This window comes from Papio anubis, chromosome 3, assembly GCF_008728515.1.
Source record: "Papio anubis isolate 15944 chromosome 3, Panubis1.0, whole genome shotgun sequence".
NCBI classification, from domain to species: domain Eukaryota; kingdom Metazoa; phylum Chordata; class Mammalia; order Primates; family Cercopithecidae; genus Papio; species Papio anubis.
Window position 1 is genome coordinate 45,366,275 of NC_044978.1, and position 19,540 is coordinate 45,385,814.

The window sequence follows — 19,540 nt, forward strand, 5'->3', positions numbered from 1 at the left end:
TCATGGTCATCTTCATCTGAGAGCCACGAAGAGCCTGATTCAGGGTGTCAAATAGATTGAGCCACAGAAATTGATCCAAGTACCTGTGTTAAATATTTTCTCTGCTACTGTTTCCCTTGACATCCTCCCCTCTGGCTACTGTCTACGAAGAAAGTAATTAGAAAAGAGCATGTCTAATAAACTAACAGGCAAGTCACTGTTGATCAGACATGGAAATCACATTCTAAGAAAACGGAAAGAAGCCGAGCCGCACACCTGATTGTGTTATGTGAGACCCAATGACAAAAAAAAAAAAAAAAAAAAAAAAAAAAAAAAAGATTACAAGCTATTCAAGTTTGGGTGCTGATTTTCTTTTTCAAAACCTGAGCAGAAGAAAAATGTCAGGGTTGTTTGGAAGCACCGAATTACAAGATGCTGAATAAGCTGCTTCATCAGACAGACAGCTAGAAAATCCTATTTGCAAAATAGCTCCCACCAGTGTCTTTTATGTCCGAAGTGAGACTCAGTTTTTGGCTAGAAAATACACTCCTGTCAGCGGTAAGGAAGAGGAATGGTGTCTCTCCCCCTTTTCAGAAACACCATTCCCTGGATGAATGGACAGCAGGAGCGCAGTCTCACAGACGCAGGACTGACCCGAGTACAGTCACCGTCTCTCTCCCAACCCTGAGGGGGGACAATCCCTTTGCGGCACCCGGGAAAGAGAGTATCCAAACGAGCTGGTCGGAGTCTGGCAGCGTGGGCAGCAGCGCGGCGACCACGGCTCCGGGCGCGAAGGTGTGTAAGGTAGGCGGGGTGAAGCACCCAGGAGCGGAGGGAAGAGCGCTGCACCCTCGCTAAGTCTAGCCGCGCTGGGCGCGTATCTGGGCGGCCCCAGAAACCAGCAGAGGCAGACTTGGGCCCGGGCAGAGCAGGAGGTGGGCAGAGCCCATTCCCCCGCTGCCGTTACCTGCAGCAGCAGAAGCGCAGCCGCTGGCTCTTGCTGGATCCGCGCCTGGGCTACCGACTGGACAGCAGCTACCGCCTCCACTGCCTGCACCTGCGACTGAGCGGATCCCTCTTTGGACAGGGCACCCCCACTCCGGGAATCCCAACGCCAGGAGCCATCCATGGCCATGGCGGGGGCTTCTCGGCACCCGACTGGGAAGCCCAGCCAGCTCCTTGTGGCGCTCGCCTGCCTGCTCTTGAGTCGCCCTGCGCTGCAGGGACAGGCATCGTCGCTTGGGACCGAGCCCGACCCGGCGCTTTACCTGCACGCCTGGGGTGCGCTTGAAGGCACTCGCCCCGACGGCCCTAGCGTGCTGATTGCCAACCCTGGACTCCGGGTGCCCTTGGGTCGTTCCCTTTGGCTCGACCCGCTCCGGGACCTGGTGATTGGAGTGCAGCCGGGGGACCGGTGCGAAGTCACGGTACTGGACGCCCTGCCGCTGCTCAAGGGCGCGCTCTCCCCGCGCCGCTTCCCCTGCGCCTTTGGGCCCCGCCAGGTCCAGTACACTCATTTCGGCTCCCACAGCCCCGGACGCGCCCGGGTGCTGCTGCAGCTGCGCTACGACGCCCCGACTCACACTCTGGTGCTGCCCTTCACGCTGGCGGTGGACGTGGTCTTTTCCCAGCTGGAGCTGGTGACGCGCAACAGGCCTTTGGTAGTGGAGAAGCTGCAGGGCTGGAGCCGTGCCATCGACAGGAGAGTGCTGGACTTCGCCTCCCTGAAGTACAGAGCCACGGCCAGCCGCAGGTGCCGGCTCACCCCACTTCCTCAAGAGGACGGCCCCCTGCCCAAGTACGGGCGCTTGGTGGACGTGATGGGGTCCCCTCTCCCCAGGGGCAAGCGCGTAGACTGTGAAGCTTTCCTCCGGGCTGGGGTGCGCTATCAGCACACCGCTGCCTCCTCGCCCAATCGGGACTACTTGCCAATGATGGTGGAGCTGCTGGGGCCTGAGGGCCAGGACGCTGGGTCCGGGGGTGTGCTGGTCCGCGAGCATTTCCAGCTGCTGGTGAGGATCCTCGGGGGAGCCAAGAACACACCGCCCAGACCCAGCTTCATGGCCACGATGATGATGGAGGTGGATCCATTTGTGCTGACAGCCCTGACACCTGACGCACTAGCCGCGGAGGACGTCGAGTCAGACCCTGGCGACCTGGTGTTCAACATTCTCAACGCCCCCACTCCCGCACCAGGGCATCCAGGGCAGCAGGGCTACGTGGTCAGCACCGACGACCCACTAGGCCTTCCAGTCTCCTTCTTTACCCAGCAGGAGCTGCGGGAGCTGAAGATTGCCTATCAGCCCCCTACAGAGAACTCCCATGGAGAGCGCCTCTTTCAGCTGGAACTGGAGGTGGTGGACGGAGACGGCGCCGCCTCAGACCCCTTTGCCTTCATGGTGACAGTGAAATCCATGAATACTCTGGTCCCAGTGGCTAGCCATAACAGGGGACTTGTGCTTTTTGAAGGTCAGTCAAGGCCCTTGTCCAGCACCCACAGCGTTCCTATCAGTGATAAAGATAACCTAGAAGAGGTGAAAATGGCTGCAGTCAGGGGCTTGAGACATGGGCAGCTGGTGGTGTTTGGGGCACCTGCTGGGTGCAAGAATTTCACACCTGCGGACCTGGCAGCAAGGCGAGTGGTGTATCAGCATGATGGCAGCAACACCTACAGTGACAACATCATCTTCCGGATGGAGGACGGACACCACCAAGTGGAATTTCTCTTTCCCGTCACCATCCTACCTGTGGATGATGAACCACCAATGGTCAATACTAACACAGGACTCTCACTGACGGAAGGGCAGGTGGTCCAGATCTCTCCCTTTGTACTGAGCGCTACTGATATTGACTCTGAGGACTCAACCATCCACTTTGTGCTAGAGAACCAGCTCTTAGAAGGAAATAAGGAAGCACCACAGTGGGAGGTGGCCCCTGGTTCCTCCCACTCAGGCCACTACCTGGGGGACATGTTGCTGCGGCAGGCTGAACTACCTCTCTCCACCGAAGGTGGGGACTGGCACTACATGGAAAAGGAAGGGCTTTATGAGAAAGTGGTGACTGAGTGGCTACAGAGAGACATAATGGAAGGGAGACTCTTCTACCGCCATCTTGGACCACACAGCTCTCAAACTGTAATGGTCCAGCTGGCTTTCCATGTGCAGGATGACCATGACCCACCCAATCTCTCCAACCAGCACATTTTCACCATCAAGGTCCAGCCAGCGGATATACTGAGTCCACAGCTGTATCCAGGAACTACACTAGAAATGACTGTACAAGAATACCAACTCACTCACTTCCAGAAGAACTTCCTCCGATACATTGACCAGGGCTCTGATGACCAGAACCTATGGTACACCCTACTGACACTCCCGACTGACACAGATCGAAACCACCAAGTCCGGGCTGGAGAAATTGTGCTCACTGATTCACCAGACACACTCATCACGCACTTCACCCAAGCCCAGGTAAATCAGCGTGAAGTTGCCTACCAGCCTCCACAGAAGTTAGGTATTGCACCACGGGTTGTGCAGTTTACCTACCAGGTGGAAGATGCTGCAGGCAATAGCGTGCCAGGCACATTTACATTATTCCTGCAACCTGTGGACAACCAGCCCCCAGAAGTCACCAACAGAGGCTTTACTGTCTTAGAGGGAGGCAGCTTTAACCTCAGCAGTAATGAGCTGCATGTTACAGACCCAGACACAGACATTGACCAAATTGTCTTCATATTAGTCCGCAGTCCCCAACATGGACGCTTGCAGTACTTTAAAAAATGTATGGTCCCAGGGGAATCTTTCATGCAAGCTGACATTATTAATGGGAGTGTCTCTTACCAGCATGGTAGAGACCAGACAACTACCAGTGACACTTTCCATCTGGAAGTAAGTGATGGGGTGCACCATATACCCATCACCATCCCAATTTCCGTGCATCCCAGTGTGGCTAACAAAAGTCCTAGGATCTCTATCACAAGTAGTTCATTATTGGATGTTTCTATAGATGTACTAGAGAATAAAGCCACTGAAATTACCATGGGTGTCATCCATGGCAAAAGGAAGGATGTACATCACTTGATGCTGTCTTTCATTGTAAAGGACAGCCCCAAATTGGGCACTATTCTGGTCAATGGTTTGCCCACAGAACGATTCACCCAAGAGGACCTCATCAGTGGGAGAGTAGCCTATGTCCACACTGTAGGTGAAGTTGGTTTTCGAAAGCAGCACGATGCCTTCAGCCTCATCCTCTCCAATGATTCATACCAATGGGTAGTGGGGAATAGCATAATAGAGAGAGTACAGGTACGAGTAACTGTGCTGCCTGTGGACAATGTGGGACCCAGGGTCTTGGTGGGGGAGTCCTTCATTGTCTATGAAGGTGAGAAGAACTCCTTGACCTTACAACATCTCCATGTTGAAGATGTGGACACTCCTCAAGATGAACTCCTCTGCACAGTGACTAGTCAACCAGCCTCTGGCTACCTGGAAAATATTGCACCAGCTCCTGGTTCAAAAATGTCCCAGTCTGGCAGCCCCATCAGTGCTTTCTCCCTCAGAGATGTCCAAGTGAGGCATATCAATTATGTACAGAGTATTCACAAGGGAGTAGAGCCACAAGAGGATCAATTCACCTTTTATTGCTCTGATGGCATCAACTTCTCCCCAAATGTCTTCTTCCCTATAATCATCCTACCCACCAATGATGAGCAGCCTAAACTTTTTGCCCATGAGTTTGAGGTACTAGAGGGGATGAGCCTGGTCATAGACACCCAGCTGCTCAATGGAGCAGATGCTGACCTGCCACCGAATGAGCTCCACTTTCAACTCACAGTCCTCCCTCGGCATGGACAAATCATAGAGCAGCTGGCTACGGGCAGCCAGCCCATCCACAGCTTCACCCTCAAGGAGATTCAGGAGGCCTCCACCATTGTGTATGAGCATGATGACTCAGAGACCAAAGAGGACAGTTTTGAGGTCTGGCTAAGTGATGGCAAGCACACCACCCACAGGAAGGTACCCATTGTAGTGACCCTAGTGGATGATGAAACTCCTCAGCTGACTGTCAACAATGGGCTGAAAGTAGAGAAAGGACACTCTGAGATCATCACAAATCAGATCCTCAAGGCCACAGATCTTGACTCAGATGATAAGAGCCTCAGTTTTGTCCTCCATTCTGGGCCTCAACAAGGGCTTCTACAGAGGCTGAGAAAACCCAGAGGAGAAGTGAGGAACAATCTTACTCTGGGAATGAACTTTACTCAGGATGAGATTGACAGAGGCCTCATCTGCTATATCCACACAGGCCAAGAAGGGATTGTTGATATTATCAAGTTTGATGTGACTGATGGGGTTAACACTTTGACAGACCACTACTTCTATGTCACTATTGGCAACTTAGACAAGGTCTTCCCTGAGGTAATCAGCAAAAGGATCACCTTAACAGAAGGTGCCAGAGTGACCCTTACCAACAGTCTGCTTAGCAACAGTGATATCAACAGCTCTGATGAACATCACTTTAACATTACACGGGCTCCAAGCCTGGGTCACCTAGAAAGTTCTGACCATGCTGGGGAACCCATTGCCTCTTTCACTCAGCTTCAATTGGCTAGCAACAAAATATCCTATGTCCATACTTCAAATGATGAGAAAAAGATGGACAGCTTTGAGTTTCAAGTGATCAGTGAACTCTACCCTGTGTCCAGAACCTTCAGGATCTTCATCACTGATGTGGATCATAAGAAACCTATCTTGACCATCCATAGACTAACACTACAGAAAGAGGCTAGCCAACTGATCACTCCCCTTGAGTTGACAGTGGAAGACAAGGATACCCCAGATTATCTTATTCTCTTTACCATCACCCAGGTCCCCATGCATGGCAAGATTTTGTACAATGGTAGCCATCCTGTGACCACTTTCACCAAGCAAGACCTGAACAAGAACCTGATTAGCTACAAGCACGACGGCAGTGAGACCACTGAAGATAGTTTCTCCTTGACTGTGACAGATGGCACTCACACTGATTTCTATGTCCTCCCAGACACTGCCCTGGAGACACACAAACCTCAAGTAATGAGGGTCCAGATAAGATTATTAGACAATAGGCTTCCCCAGATTACTATCAATAGGGGTGCCCTAACCTTGAAGCGCCTTCACACTGGACATATGGGCTTCTTGATTACCAGTAAGTCTCTGAAGGCAGAAGATCAGGACAGTCCCCACAGGCTTCTGAAGTATAAAGTTACCAGAGGACCAGAGCATGGCTTCATTATCAGAACTGGCCTTGGAAACCAGAGCACTCGAGAGTTTACACAAGGTTAGTATGCATTCTTCCCTGACTATTCTGTCCCTCCCCTTCATTGGATCAGATCTCCCAGCTTTGTGTAAAATTGTCCTGACCTCAGACATTTGCACTAAGATTCTTGTTCTAATAAAATACAGTAAAGTATGAAATTATTCTAAAAACAAACAAAGCAACAAGTCCTTTTTCATCAATTTCATCAGAATGCCTATTTAACAGGAACTCACACGTATTTCATAAAGTTGTAGTTATACCTTAAAACTGCTAAACACAGGAGGACAGCTTCTACTTCTGAAATATTATAAGATAACCTTATATTAATTCTGATAATATCAGATTGATTTTGAATTTTAAGAATGACATATAGAAATCATTTGCATAGTTATTAGTAAGTCCAGATTTCTGAAGATGTTTGGTATCTAGATTTTGGATATAAATTCCTACATTGTTCATTTTTATTATACTATTCAAATGTAATTTCTACATCTAATAAAAGCACAGAACTATGTTTGCCTGAGATTATTTTTTTCTTTTATATTTGGTGTTACTACTAATTATGAACTAGAGGCAGGTCCCTCTACTTTCCCAGGTGATGTGATACCTGCTGGTTTTTAAATGCTCTTTATGTTGTCATAACTTTTTTAGATAGCTCTGTGCATGAAATGTCCCACATATGATACATGTAAACCTAGATGCAAACTCAGAGGAAAACTTACACATGTTTAAAAAATAGTTTGATTACATTTTCAGAATTTCTTCTAAAGCAAATGAAATCATATGTGGTTCTCCATGGCACGTGTATACCTATGTGACAAATCTGCATGTTATGCACATGTATCCCAGAACTTAAAGTATAACAGAAAAAGAAATAATGCAATCACAACAGTGATAACATTTTCAAATATTAAACTTATGTAAACTCTAAATAATAAAATCATGTGACTCTATAAGAATTATTTCTACAAACACCTCCGAGAGCAAATTGTTTTTAAAATACTAATAATTACCAATATAAAAACATAATTATAGACCTTCATAACAAATTATTACCCAAGAAAATAGGCAATAGGAAAAACTCATGATTTTATTCTAATTTTCTTTTTTCTTAGGATGCAGCAATTATTCTTGTTTAAATTCATTTTGACAAATAGTTCATGAGTATCCACAAATATGTCAAGCTCTATACTTGTGCAGAAGATTCAAAACCAGATAGACCTGGCTCTCAATAGAGGGCCAGGATGTTGTAAAGCACACGTAACTAGAATGCCCTCCTTGCTGGGCTTTAGCACCCAGAGAATATGCACATAGTAGCACTGTGACAAAGTCAGGGTTTCTTACTTTTATTTGAGGTTTGGAAGTACATATATTTAAACTCATGTCATGCTGGTTTGTTGTACAGATTATTTCATCACCCCGGTATTTAAGCCCAGTACCCAGTAGTTATCTTTTCTGCTCTGCTCCTTCCTCCTACCCTCCACCCTCAAGAAGACCTCACTGTCAACTGTTCCTTTCATTGTATTCATGAGTTCTCATCATTTAGCTCCCACTTATAAGTGAGAATATGCAGTATTTGGTTTCCTGTTCCTGAATTAGTTTGTTAAGGATAATAGCTCTAGCTCTATCCATGTTCCTGAAAAAGCAACAACAACAACAAAAACACATGATCTAGTTTTTAATGGCTGCATAGTATTCCATGGTGTATATGTAATATATTTTCTTTATCCAATATATCATTGATGGACATTTAGGTTGATTCAGTGTCTTTGCAATTGTGAGTAGTGCTGCAATGAACATTTGCATGCATTTGTCTTTATGGTAGAATGATTTATATTTTTGGGGTGTATACCCAGTAATGGGACTGCTGGGTTGAAGGATAGTTCTGCTTTTAGTTCTCTGAGGAATCACCACACTGCTTTCCACAATGGCTGAACTAATTTACACTCCCACCAACAATCTATAAATGTTCCCTTTTCTCTGCAACCTCACCCAGCATCTGTTATTTTTTGGCTTTTTAATAATCACCACTCTGACTGGGGTGAGATGGTACCTCATTGTGATAAAGTTTCAAACTAAAGTTTTATTTTTGACATTGTAGCTTTAAGAAGATTCATGTTCACTTAATCATTATTTTCAAATTTATTAATTGGAGTATTTCTATGCCTAATTAAAACTTTGAGGTTGTTAACATACTCATTTTCATTTGTGCCAATATGACTATGTGTGACGTTTGCTCTTTTTTTTTTTTTTTAGCTGACATTGATGAGATGAAGATATCCTATGTCTTGAATGAGGGCAGCAATGCATCAAAGGATATCTTCTATTTCTCTGTTGAAGACAATGGTAAGTCAGTAATAAAACCTTCAAAAGGACTCGTGGTTAACTAAAATCAACATAAAATAGGAAAAAAATTAAATAATTTCTAGGCAAGTACAGGCATCATATAAGCAAGTAATCACAATCAATAATGTCATAATACAAACAAATTAATTCTTTTTGTTTCTCTTATGGTCCTGTGCCAAATGATTCTTGATAAATAACTTTTTAGGAAGGAAAAGTAATGAGGAATTTGATAAGTGAAATGTGAAGTATTTTATCTGATCTGGATCATGTGTGACATCATATAGGCAAGTGAATCTCACCTTCAAGAGATTCTGTGAATCTAGCTAGTGGTTTCTATCATTCTGAAACAAATTAGAAAATACATCTTCAGATTTTGTTGGGATTTTTATTTGCAGAACTGAATCTTATGGCTCCCTGACCTTAGATTTGAAATCTTTCTGGATGGGGTAAATATATATATATATCTCCCAGCATAGAGGAAAGCTTACTTTAAAACTGCCTGTTTATGCTGCAGCTTGGTCTGTGTACTATTAACTTCAAAGTAGAATAATGGGCAGCATCTAGTTAACAGAAGCCACTTTCTTTACACACCTAGGGATTCAATGATTATGTGGTCAGCAGAAAAATCATTTTGCAGTATGACAGGATAAGAGCAGAAATTATCTCTGTGTGCTGCTTGCCACTCAGTAAACTCTTTCAGTACAAATCATTACTCATTCCCAGTAAGTAAACTGCATTTTCTGCCTAAATCATGTGTAATCAGTCAATAATTGAATTTATTGTAAAGTAGTCCTCTATGAGAGGCCGTATGGTATACTGACTGGGTTTGAATCCCAACTTGTCCCATGTGACCTTGAGTTAGTGACCTTGTCCTCTTCATTCATTCCCCCATGTATAAAGTGGTGGTCTTCATACCTATGTCAAAGGGTTGCTAAGAGGATTGACTAAGATCATAAACGTAAAGCACTTCATAAAAAGTAGGTGCTTTCACCCGATTCTTGTTCATTTTTTAAAAAAAATTTAATTTAAAAATAGGTGCCCATTCTTGTGATAGTTTGCTAAGAATGATGGTTTCCAGCTGCATCCATGTCCCTACAAAGGACGCAAACTCATCCTTTTTGATGGCTGCATAATATTCCATGGTGTATATGTGCCACATTTTATTAATCCAATCTGTCACTGATGGACATTTGGGTTGATTCAAGTCTTTGCTATTGTGAATAGTGCTGCAATAAACATATGCGTGTGCATGTGTCTTTATAGCAGCATAATTTATATCCTTTTGGGTATATCCCCAGTAATGGGATGGCTGCGGGTCATATGGTACATCTAGTTCCTAGATCCTTGAGGAATGCATATACTGTTTTCCATAATGGTTGAACTGGTTACAATCCACCAACAGTGTAAAAGTGTTCCTATTTCTCCACATCCTCTCCAGCACCTGTTGTTTCCTGACTTTTGAATGATCGCCATTCTAACTGGTGTGAGATGGTATCTCATTGTGGTTTTGATTTAGCAAACTATCACAAGAACAGAAAACCAAACACCGCATGTTCCCACTCATAGGTGGGAACTGAACAATGAATCACTTGGACTGAGGAAGGGAACATCACACACCGGGGCCCCTATCATGGGGGAGGGAGGGGGGAGGGATTGCATTGGGGTTATACCTGATGTAAATAGCCGAGTTGATGGGTGCAACAGACCAACTTATGGCACAAGTATACATATGTAACAAGCCATGCACGTTATGCACATGTACCCTACAACAAGTATAATAATAATAAATAAATTAAAAAAAAATAGGTGCCCATTAACTAGATATTTTCTCCCCTTCTGATAAGACTAACTACAGTTGAAACCACTGATCCCTCCTCCCCATTTCCTTCCTTAAAGTTTAAAACCAAATCTTCTTTCCCTTTCCCAAGTTCTCAAGAACCATAAGTTGCTAAAAAGATGAATGTATGCCTTTAAACAGGCTCATAAATAAATGTAAGACAAATGCTTTATCTTGAATATTTTCCTTTCTGTTTTTGAAACGATCGTCACTCTAAAAAGATGTACCTCTGACTCTGACACTATGCTTTGTGGACAACATTACAAACAAAAATACAGTCTGTGATGACACTGTAAGGTGGATTTTATGTAGCTACCATGTTTTAACTTTTTTCTGTGAGCTAGCCTGTCCTTAAAGACATTATGACTTTTGATCCTCACTACAAAATAAAAAGTAAATGTTATGATGCCCACTTTAAAATGAAGACACCACGGTTAAATAACTTGCCTGAAGTCATACAAGTAACAGGCAAGTAAACTGGAATCAAATCCAGGTCTTGCCAATTCCAAAGCTAGGGTTCTTAACTGCTAATGCTACACTCACCCTGCTTTGGGAAGCTGAAGCCATAGGCAAAAGTTAGAGAACAGAGCCAAGACTGCACTTCCTAACCTGACAAAGAAGCGCCTTGAGAATCAAAGTGATAAGAATGATCAAACACAGAGTCCAAAGTATTTGAGGATACATTTGTTCATAGCTGGATCTTAAAGTATGTATACATAAACTAATTAAATATTTGCACATTCATTTATCCAGTGAATTTTTTTCCCTTGGATCCAGGGACAAACTGGAATTTTTAAAAATTATTTCTTTAAGATTTTTTTCTAGAAACAGGATCCCTCTATGTTGCCCAGGCTGGAATGCAGTGGCTCGAACTCTAGGCTTCAAGTTGGTCCTTCCACATCCACCTCTCAAGTAGCTGGTACTACAGGCATGTGCTGCCATGCCCAACCAGTGAATTTTTTAGTTGCCTTCCACGTACTGTGCATGGAGCTAAGATCCATGTCTGCTGATGATGGGCATTCCTGGAACAGCTGATAAAGGACTCACTTTAAACGTTTTATTATCTGTTATTTTGAAATATTATGAATCCATTGCTTTACAGTAGCTGACTTAATCGTTTTTTCTTTCAAAATGCCCTCACTTTAAAAAGATTTCCCAAATGGAATGTTGAACATTTCCATTTGATCTATTAATAATTTTTTTTTCCTAATGGCACATAGCACTAACAGAAGGTGTTATACCCTTCTAGAAATAGATCTTTCACTGTCGTCGTTGTTGTTTCCATACCAATATTCAAACTGTTAAAAGAAGACCCTGCCCTGCCTCCAGAACTGACATTAGGTGTATGCTGCAGCTTAGCTCAGGGGTCTTAAGAATGGAAATACTGGCAAAAATGACCCTCGCGCTCCAACTTTGCTAAAATCTCAAGAGTGATACCATGAAGGCTTCTAATTAATAGGCTCTGGACCCAGGCTGTCTGTGTCCAAATCCCAGCTCAACTCTTGTAGTCTTACATATTTGAGAAACTGCCTGTGCTTTAGTTTGCTCACCTATGAGCTGAAGATAATGATGGCATGCGCCCCTTAGAATTATTATGAGGATTTTATTCGTTTCCTATTGCTGCTATAACAAATTACCACAAACTTAGTGGCTTGAACCAACACAAATCTGTCATCTTACAGTTCTGGAGTTCAGAAATCCAAAATGGTCCTTACTAGAATAGAATCAAGGTTTTGACAAGGCTGCATTTTCTTTTTTTTTTTTTTCCATAAGTTTTTGGGGGTACAGGTGATATTTGGTTACATGAGTAAGTTCTTTGGTGGTGATTTGTGAGATTTTCGTGTACCCATCACCCGAGCAGTATACAGTATTTTTTGCCCCCTTGCCACTCTTCCCCCCAAGTTCCCAAAGTCCATTGTATCATTCTTATGCCTTTGCGTCCTCATATCTTAGCTCTCACATATCAGTGAGAACATATGATATTTGGTTTTCCATTACTGAGTTAATTTATTTAGAATAATAGTCTCCAATCTCATCAAGGTCACTGCAAATGCTGTTAATTCATTCCTTTTATGACTGCATAGTATTCCATTGTATATATATACCACAGTTTCTTTATCCACTCATTTATTGATGGGCATTTGGGTTGGCTCCATGATTTTGTAATTGTGAATTGTGCTGCTATAAACATGCGTGTGCAAGTATCTTTTTCAAATAATGACTTCTTTTCCTCTGGGTGGATACCTAGTAATGGGATTGCTGGATCAAATGGTAGTTCTACTTCTGGTTCTTTAAGGAATCTCCACACTGTTTTCTGTAGTGGCTGTACTAGTTTACATTCCCACTGGCAGTGTAGAAGTGTTCCCTGATTAACAAACACATCCACACCAAAATCTACTGCTTTTTTTAAATTATTATTTTTTGATTATTGCCATTCTTGCAGGAGTGAGGTGGTATCTTATTGTGGTCTTGATTTACATTTCCCTAATTATTAGTGATGTTGGGCATTTGTTCATGTTTGTTGGCCATTTGTATATCTTCTTTTGAGAATTGTCTATTAATGTCCTTAGCCCGCTTTTTGATGGGATTGTTTGTTTTCTTCTTACTGATTTGTTTGAGTTTGTTGTAAATTCTGGATATTAGTCCTTTGTCAGATATATACATTGTGAAGACTTTCTCCCACTCTGTGGGTTGTGCGTTTTCTCTGCTGACCATTTCTTTTGCCATGCAAAAGCGCTTTCGTTTAATTAGGTCCCAGCTATTTATCTTTGTTTTTATTGCATTTCCTTTTGGGATCTTGAAATCCTTGGCTAGGCCAGCGTCTAGAAGGGTTTTTCCAATGTTATCTTGTAGAATTTTTATAGTTTCAGGTCTTAGGATTAAGTCCTTAAGGCATCTTGAGTTGGTTTTTGTATAAGGTGAGAGACGAGGATCCAGTTTCACTCGCCTACATTTGGCTAGCCAATTATCCCAGCACCATTTGTTGAAAAGGGTGTCCTTTCCTCACTGTATGTTTTTTGTTTGCTTTGTCAAAGATCAGTTAACTGGAAGTATTTGGCTTTATTTCTGGGTTCTCTGTTCTGTTCCATTGGTCTGTGTGCCTACTCTTGTACCAGTACCATGCTGTATTAGTGACTATGGCCTTATAGTACAGTCTGAAATCAGGTAGTGTGGTGCCTCCAGGTTTGTTCTTTTTGCTTAGTCTAGCTTTGGCTATACGGGTTCTTTTTTGGTTCTATATGAGTTTTAGAGTTGTTTTTCCTAATTCTATGAATAATTATGGTGGTATTTTGATGGGAAGTGCCTTGAATTTGTAGATTGCTTTTGGCAGTATGGTCATTTTCACAATATTTATACTACCAATCCATGAGCATGAGATGTATTTCCATTTGTTTGTGTTGTCTGTGATTTCTTTCAGTAGTGTTTTGTACTTTTCCTTCTAGAGGTCTTTTGATTCCTTGGTTAGGTATATTCCTAAGTATTGTATTTTATTTTATTTTATTTTATTTTGTTTTATTTTATTTTATTTTATTTTATTTTATTTTATTTTATTGCAGCATTTTAAAAGGGGTTGAGTTCTTGATTTGATTCTCTGCTTGGTAGCTGTTGGTGTATAGAAGAGCTACTGATTTGTGTACATTATTCTTGTATCCCGTAAACTCTATTGAATTATTTTATCAGTTCTAGGAGCTTTCTGGAGGAGTGCTTAGGGTTTTCAAGGTAAATGATCATATTATCAGCAAAGAGTGTCAGTTTGATTTCATCTTTACCGATTTGGATGCCCTTTATTTCTTTCTCTTGTCTGATTGCTCTGGCTAGGACCTCCACTACTATGTTGAAGACGAGTGGTGAGAGTGGACATCCTTGTCTTGTTCCAGTTCTCGAAGGGAATGATTTAAACTTTTGCCCATTCAGTATTATATTGGCTGTGGGTTTGTCATAGATGGCTTTTATTACATTAAAGTATGCCCCTTGCATGCCAATTTTGCAGAGAGTTTTAATAATAAAGGGATGCTGGATTTTGTCAAATGCTCTTTCTGCATCTATTGAAATGATCATGTGATTTTTGGTTTTAATTCTGTTTATGTGGTGTATCAAATTTATTGACTTGTGGACGTTAAACCACCCCTGCATCCCTGATATGAAACCCACTTGATCATGGTGGATTATTTGTCTTTTTGACATATTGTTGGACTAGTTAGCTAGTATTTGATTAAGGATTTTAGCATCCATTGTTCATCAAGGATATTGGTCTGTAGTTTTCAGTTTTGGTTATATCCTTTCCTGGTTTTAGTATTAGGGTGATGCTGGCTTTGTAGAATGAATTAGGGAGGGTTCTATTTTTCTCTATCTTGTGGAATAGTGTCAAAAGAATTGTACCAATTCTTCTTTGAATGTCGGGTAGAATTCTGTTGTGAATCCATCTGGTCCTGGACTTTTTGTTGTTGTTGTTGATAATTTTTTAATTACCATTTCAATCTCACTGCTTGCTATTGGTCTGCTCAGGGCATCTAATTCTTCCTAATTTAAGTTAGGAGGGTTGTATTTTTCCGGGAATTTATCCATCTCTTCTAGGTTTTCTAGTTATGTGAGTAAAGGTGTTCATAGCAGCCTTGAATGATCTTTTCTATTTCAGTGGTGTCATTTGTAATATCTCCTGTTTTGTTTCTTAGTGAGGTTATTTGGATTTTCTCTCTACTTTTCTTGGTTAATCTTGTCAATGGTCTATCAATTTTATTTATCTTTTCAAAGAACCAGCTTTTTTGTTTTATTTAACTTTTGTATTTTTTGTTTGTTTGTTTCAATTTCATTTAGTTCTGATCTGATCTTGGTTATTTCCTTTCTTTTGCTGAGTTTGGGTTTGGTTTGTTCTTGTTTCTCTAGTTTCATAAGGTGTGACCTTAGATTGTCTATCTGTGCTTTCAGTCTTTTTGATGTAGGTGTTTAGGACTATGAACTTTTATCTTAGCACTGCCTTTGCTGTATCCCGGAGGTTTTCATACGTTGTGTCATTATTGTCGTTCGGTTTGAAGAATTTTTTAATTTCCATCTTGATTTTGTTTTTGACCCAATGCTCATTCAGGAGCAGGTTAATTTCCATGTATTTGCATGGTTTTGAAGGTTCCTTTGGGAGTTTTATTCCACTATGGTGTGAAAGAGTGCTTGATATAATTTCAATTTCCTAACATTTATTCAGGCTCGTTTTATGGCCTATCATATGATCTATCTTGGAGAATGTTTCATGTACTGTTGAATAGAATGTGTATTCTGCTATTGTTGTATACAATGTTCTGTATATATCTGTTAAAGTCCATTTGTTCCAAGGTATAGTTTAAATCCCTTGTTTCTATCTTCATGACCTGTCTATTGCTGTCAGTGGAGTATTTAAGTCCTCCACTCTTACTGTGTTGATGTCTATCTCATTCCTTAGGTCTATTAGTAATTGCTTTATAAATTTTGGAGCACCAGTGTTAGATGCATATATGTTTAAGATTGTGATATTTTCCTGTTGGATGAGGCCTTTTACCATTATATAATGTCTTTCTTTGTCTCTTCCAACGGCTGTTACTTTAAAATTTGTTTTGTCTGATATAAGAATAGCTACACCAGCTCACTTTTGGTATCTGTTTGCATGAAATGCCTATTTCCACCCCTTTACTCTAAGTTTATGTGAGTCCTTATGTGCTAGCTGAGTCTCCTCAATGCAGCAGATAGTTGGTTGGTGAGTTCTTATCCATTCTGTGGTTCTGTATCTTTTATATATATACACACACACATATATATATGAACTTAAAGTATATATATATGTGTGTGTACATATATATATACTTTAAGTTCTGGGGTGTGTGTGTGTGTGTATATATATATACACTTTAAGTTCTGGGGTACATGTGCAGAACATGCAGATTTGTTACATAGGTATACACATGCCATGGTGGTTTGCTGCACCCATCAACCCATCATCTACATTAGGTATTTTTCCTAATGCCATCCCTCCCCCAGGCCCCCACCCCTCGACAGGCCCTGGTGTGTGATGAGCCCCGCGCAGCTGTGTCCATGTGTTCTCATTATTCACCTCCCACTTATGAGTGAGAATATGCTGTGTTTGGTTTTCTGTTGTTGTGTTAGTTTGGACATGAATGAAGCTGGTTCTGTATCTTTTAAGCAGAGCATTTAGATCACTGGCATTCAATGTTAGTATTGAAATGTGAGGTACTATTGCAGTCATCATGCACTTTGTTACCTACGTACTTTGGTTTTTGTTGGTTTTTTGCTTTTTAACTTGTATTTTTGTTTTATGGGTCCTGTGTGATTTATGCTTTAAAGAGGTTCTGTTTTGATGTGTTTCCAGGATTTGTTTCAAGATTTAGAGGTCCTTTAGAGTTCCTATAGTGGTAGCTTGGTAATGATGAATTCCCTCAGCACTTGTTCATCTGAAAAAGACTGTATCTTTCCTTCATATATGATGCTTACTTTTGCTGGATACAAAATTCTTGGCTAATAATTATTTTGTTTAAGGAGACTGAAGATAGGCCCCTAACCCTTCTAGCTTGTAGGGTTTCTGCTGAGAAATGTGCTGCTAATCTGATACATTTTTCTTTATAGGTTACACGGTGCTTCTGTCTCACAGCTCTTAAGATTCTTTCCTTCATCTTTGAATAACCTGATGACAATGAGCCTAGGTGAAGATCTTTTTGCAATAATTTTCCCAGGTGTTCTTTGTGCTTCTTGTATTTGGATGGCTAGGTCTCTAGCAAGGCTGGGGAAGTTTTCCTTGATTTTTCCCCCAAAAAATGTTTTTAAAATTTTTAGACTTCTCTTCTTCCTAAGGAACAACGATTATTCTTAGGTTTGTTCATTTAACATAATCCCAGACTTCTTGGAGGCTTTGTTGATATTTTCTTATTCTTTTTTCTTTGTCTTTGTTGGATTGGGTTAATTTGAAGACGTTTTCTTTGAACTCTAAATTTCTTTCTTCTACTTGTTCAATTCTATTGCTGAGACCTTCCAGAGCATTTCACATTTCTAAAAGTATATACAAAGTTTCATGAATTTTTATTGTTTTTTCTTTAAGCTATCTATTTCCCTGAATATTTCTCCCTTCACTTCTTGTATCATTTTTTGGATTTCCTTGCATTGGGCTTCACCTTCCTCTGGTCCCTCCCTGATTAGCTTAATAACTAACCTCCTAAATTCCTTTTCAGGTAAATCAGGGATTTCTTCTTGGTTTGGACCCATTGCTGATGAACTAGTGTGATTTTTGGGGGGTGTTGAAGAGCCTTGTTTTGTCATTTTACCAGGATTGATTTTCTGGTTCCTTCCCATTTGGGTAGCCTCTGTCAGAGGGAAGGTCTAGGGCTGAAGGCTGCTGTTCAGATTCTTTTGTCCCACGGGGTGTTCCCTTGATGTAGTCCTCTCTGCCTTTTACTATGAATGTGGCTTCTGTGAGCCAAACTGCAGTGATTGTGTTCTCTCTTCTGGGTCTAGCCACCCAGCAAGTCTACCAGACTCTGGGCTGGTACTGGGGTTTTCTGCACAGAGTCCTGTGATGTGAAACATCTATGGGTCTCTCAGCCATGGAAAGCAGCTCCTGTTCTGGTGGAAGTGGCGGGAGGTGCAGTGGACTCCATGAGGGTCCTTAGCTTTGGTGGTTTAATGCTCTATTTTTGTGCCGGTTGACCTCCTGCTAGGAGGTCACACTTTACAGAGAGCATCAGCTGTGGTAGTATGGGGAGGAATCGTCAGTGGGCAGGGTCCTAGAACTCCCAAGATTATATGCCCTTTGTCTTCCACTACCAGGGTGGGTAGGGAAGAACCATCACGTGAGGGAGGGGTTAGGTGTGTCAGAGCTTAGACTTTCCTTGGGTGAGTCTTGCTGCAGCTGCTGTGGGAGATAGGAGTGAGGTTCCCAGGTCACTGGAGTTGCGTACCTAGGAGGATTATGTCTGCCTCTGCTGAGTCATACAGGTTGTTAGGGAAGTGGGGGAAAGCCTGCAGTCACAGGCCTCAGCCAGCTCCCACGCAAACTTAAGGGCAGTTCTCATTTTTCACCATGCCCCCCACAACAACCCCCAGACCATTTTCAGGCAGAGAACCACATGGGCTTGAAAACCTGCCTCAGGCTATACGCCTCCCAGCTGTGAAAGAAAGGGGCTTGGTTCTTTCCCTACCTGTGGAGTTCTCCACACTGGATTTGCTGCCTCTGAGTTCTGGCCAGGAGGCTTCTCACTCCATTGAAATTGTTACAAAATTCAGCTAGCGATTTCGTTGTCCCTGTGTAGTTCTCCACCTGCTCCTCTCCTGTTGGATCCCTGTGATGCCAGGCAGGAATGGCCTGCTAGGAGAACCAGCGAGCTCCCGGGCCTTTCTGCTGCTTCCTCTACCCCTGAATTTTGCTCAGCTCTCCAAATTGACTCAGCTGCAGGTAAAGTTGGAAACTTCTCCTGCGAACAGACTTTCAGCTTCTCCAATGGGGGTGTGTGTTCAGGAGAGGAGGGTCTCCCTTTACCAATTCCATAGTTGGGGCACTCACAGTTTGGGGGGACTCTCCCAGGTCCTGCAGGAACAGTCTGCTTCCTTCAGATGGTCTGTGGGTCCTCTTGGGATTGCTGGTTTGTTCTTGCAGTCGATCTGGAGCTAAAATTCACAATGTGAGCCCCTGCTCGCTCTGTCCGGAGCTGCAGTCTAATCCTGCCTCCCGTCTGCCATGATGTCCCGCCTCTCTCCAGCCTAGTTTTTAAAACCTCAAGACCACATGCTCTTCTGCAACTTTAGGGTAGAATCCATCTCCTGGCCTTTTCCAGCTTCTAGCAACAGCACATTCCTTCATCTTCAAAGCCAGAAGGGGCTGAATCTTTCTCCTGCTGCATCACTCTGATACTCTCCTGCCTCCCTCTTTCACTAGTAAGGACCCTTGTGATACATTGGGCCTACCCAGATAATCCAGCATAATCTCCCTGTCTCAAGAGCCTTCTTTTAATCACATCTGAAAAGTCCCTTTGGCCATGCAATATATTCATAGATTCCAGGAATGAAGATGTGGATGTCTTTTGGGAAACATTGAACCATTGTTCTCTACCA

At 42.5% G+C, this 19,540-nt stretch overlaps 1 protein-coding gene across 1 annotated transcript in view; it reads left to right on the forward strand.

Annotated features, from left to right (window-relative positions):
* Positions 1-483: 483 nt before the first annotated feature.
* FREM3 (FRAS1 related extracellular matrix 3) overlaps positions 484-19,540 on the forward strand; it is a 108,930-nt gene continuing 89,873 nt past the window's right edge. The window contains exons 1-2 of the mRNA XM_003899225.5: positions 484-6,297; positions 8,533-8,622. Of these exons, the coding sequence (XP_003899274.3) occupies positions 1,107-6,297; positions 8,533-8,622 (5,281 nt within the window). The 5' untranslated portion in view covers positions 484-1,106. The remainder of the gene's footprint in view (positions 6,298-8,532; positions 8,623-19,540) is intronic.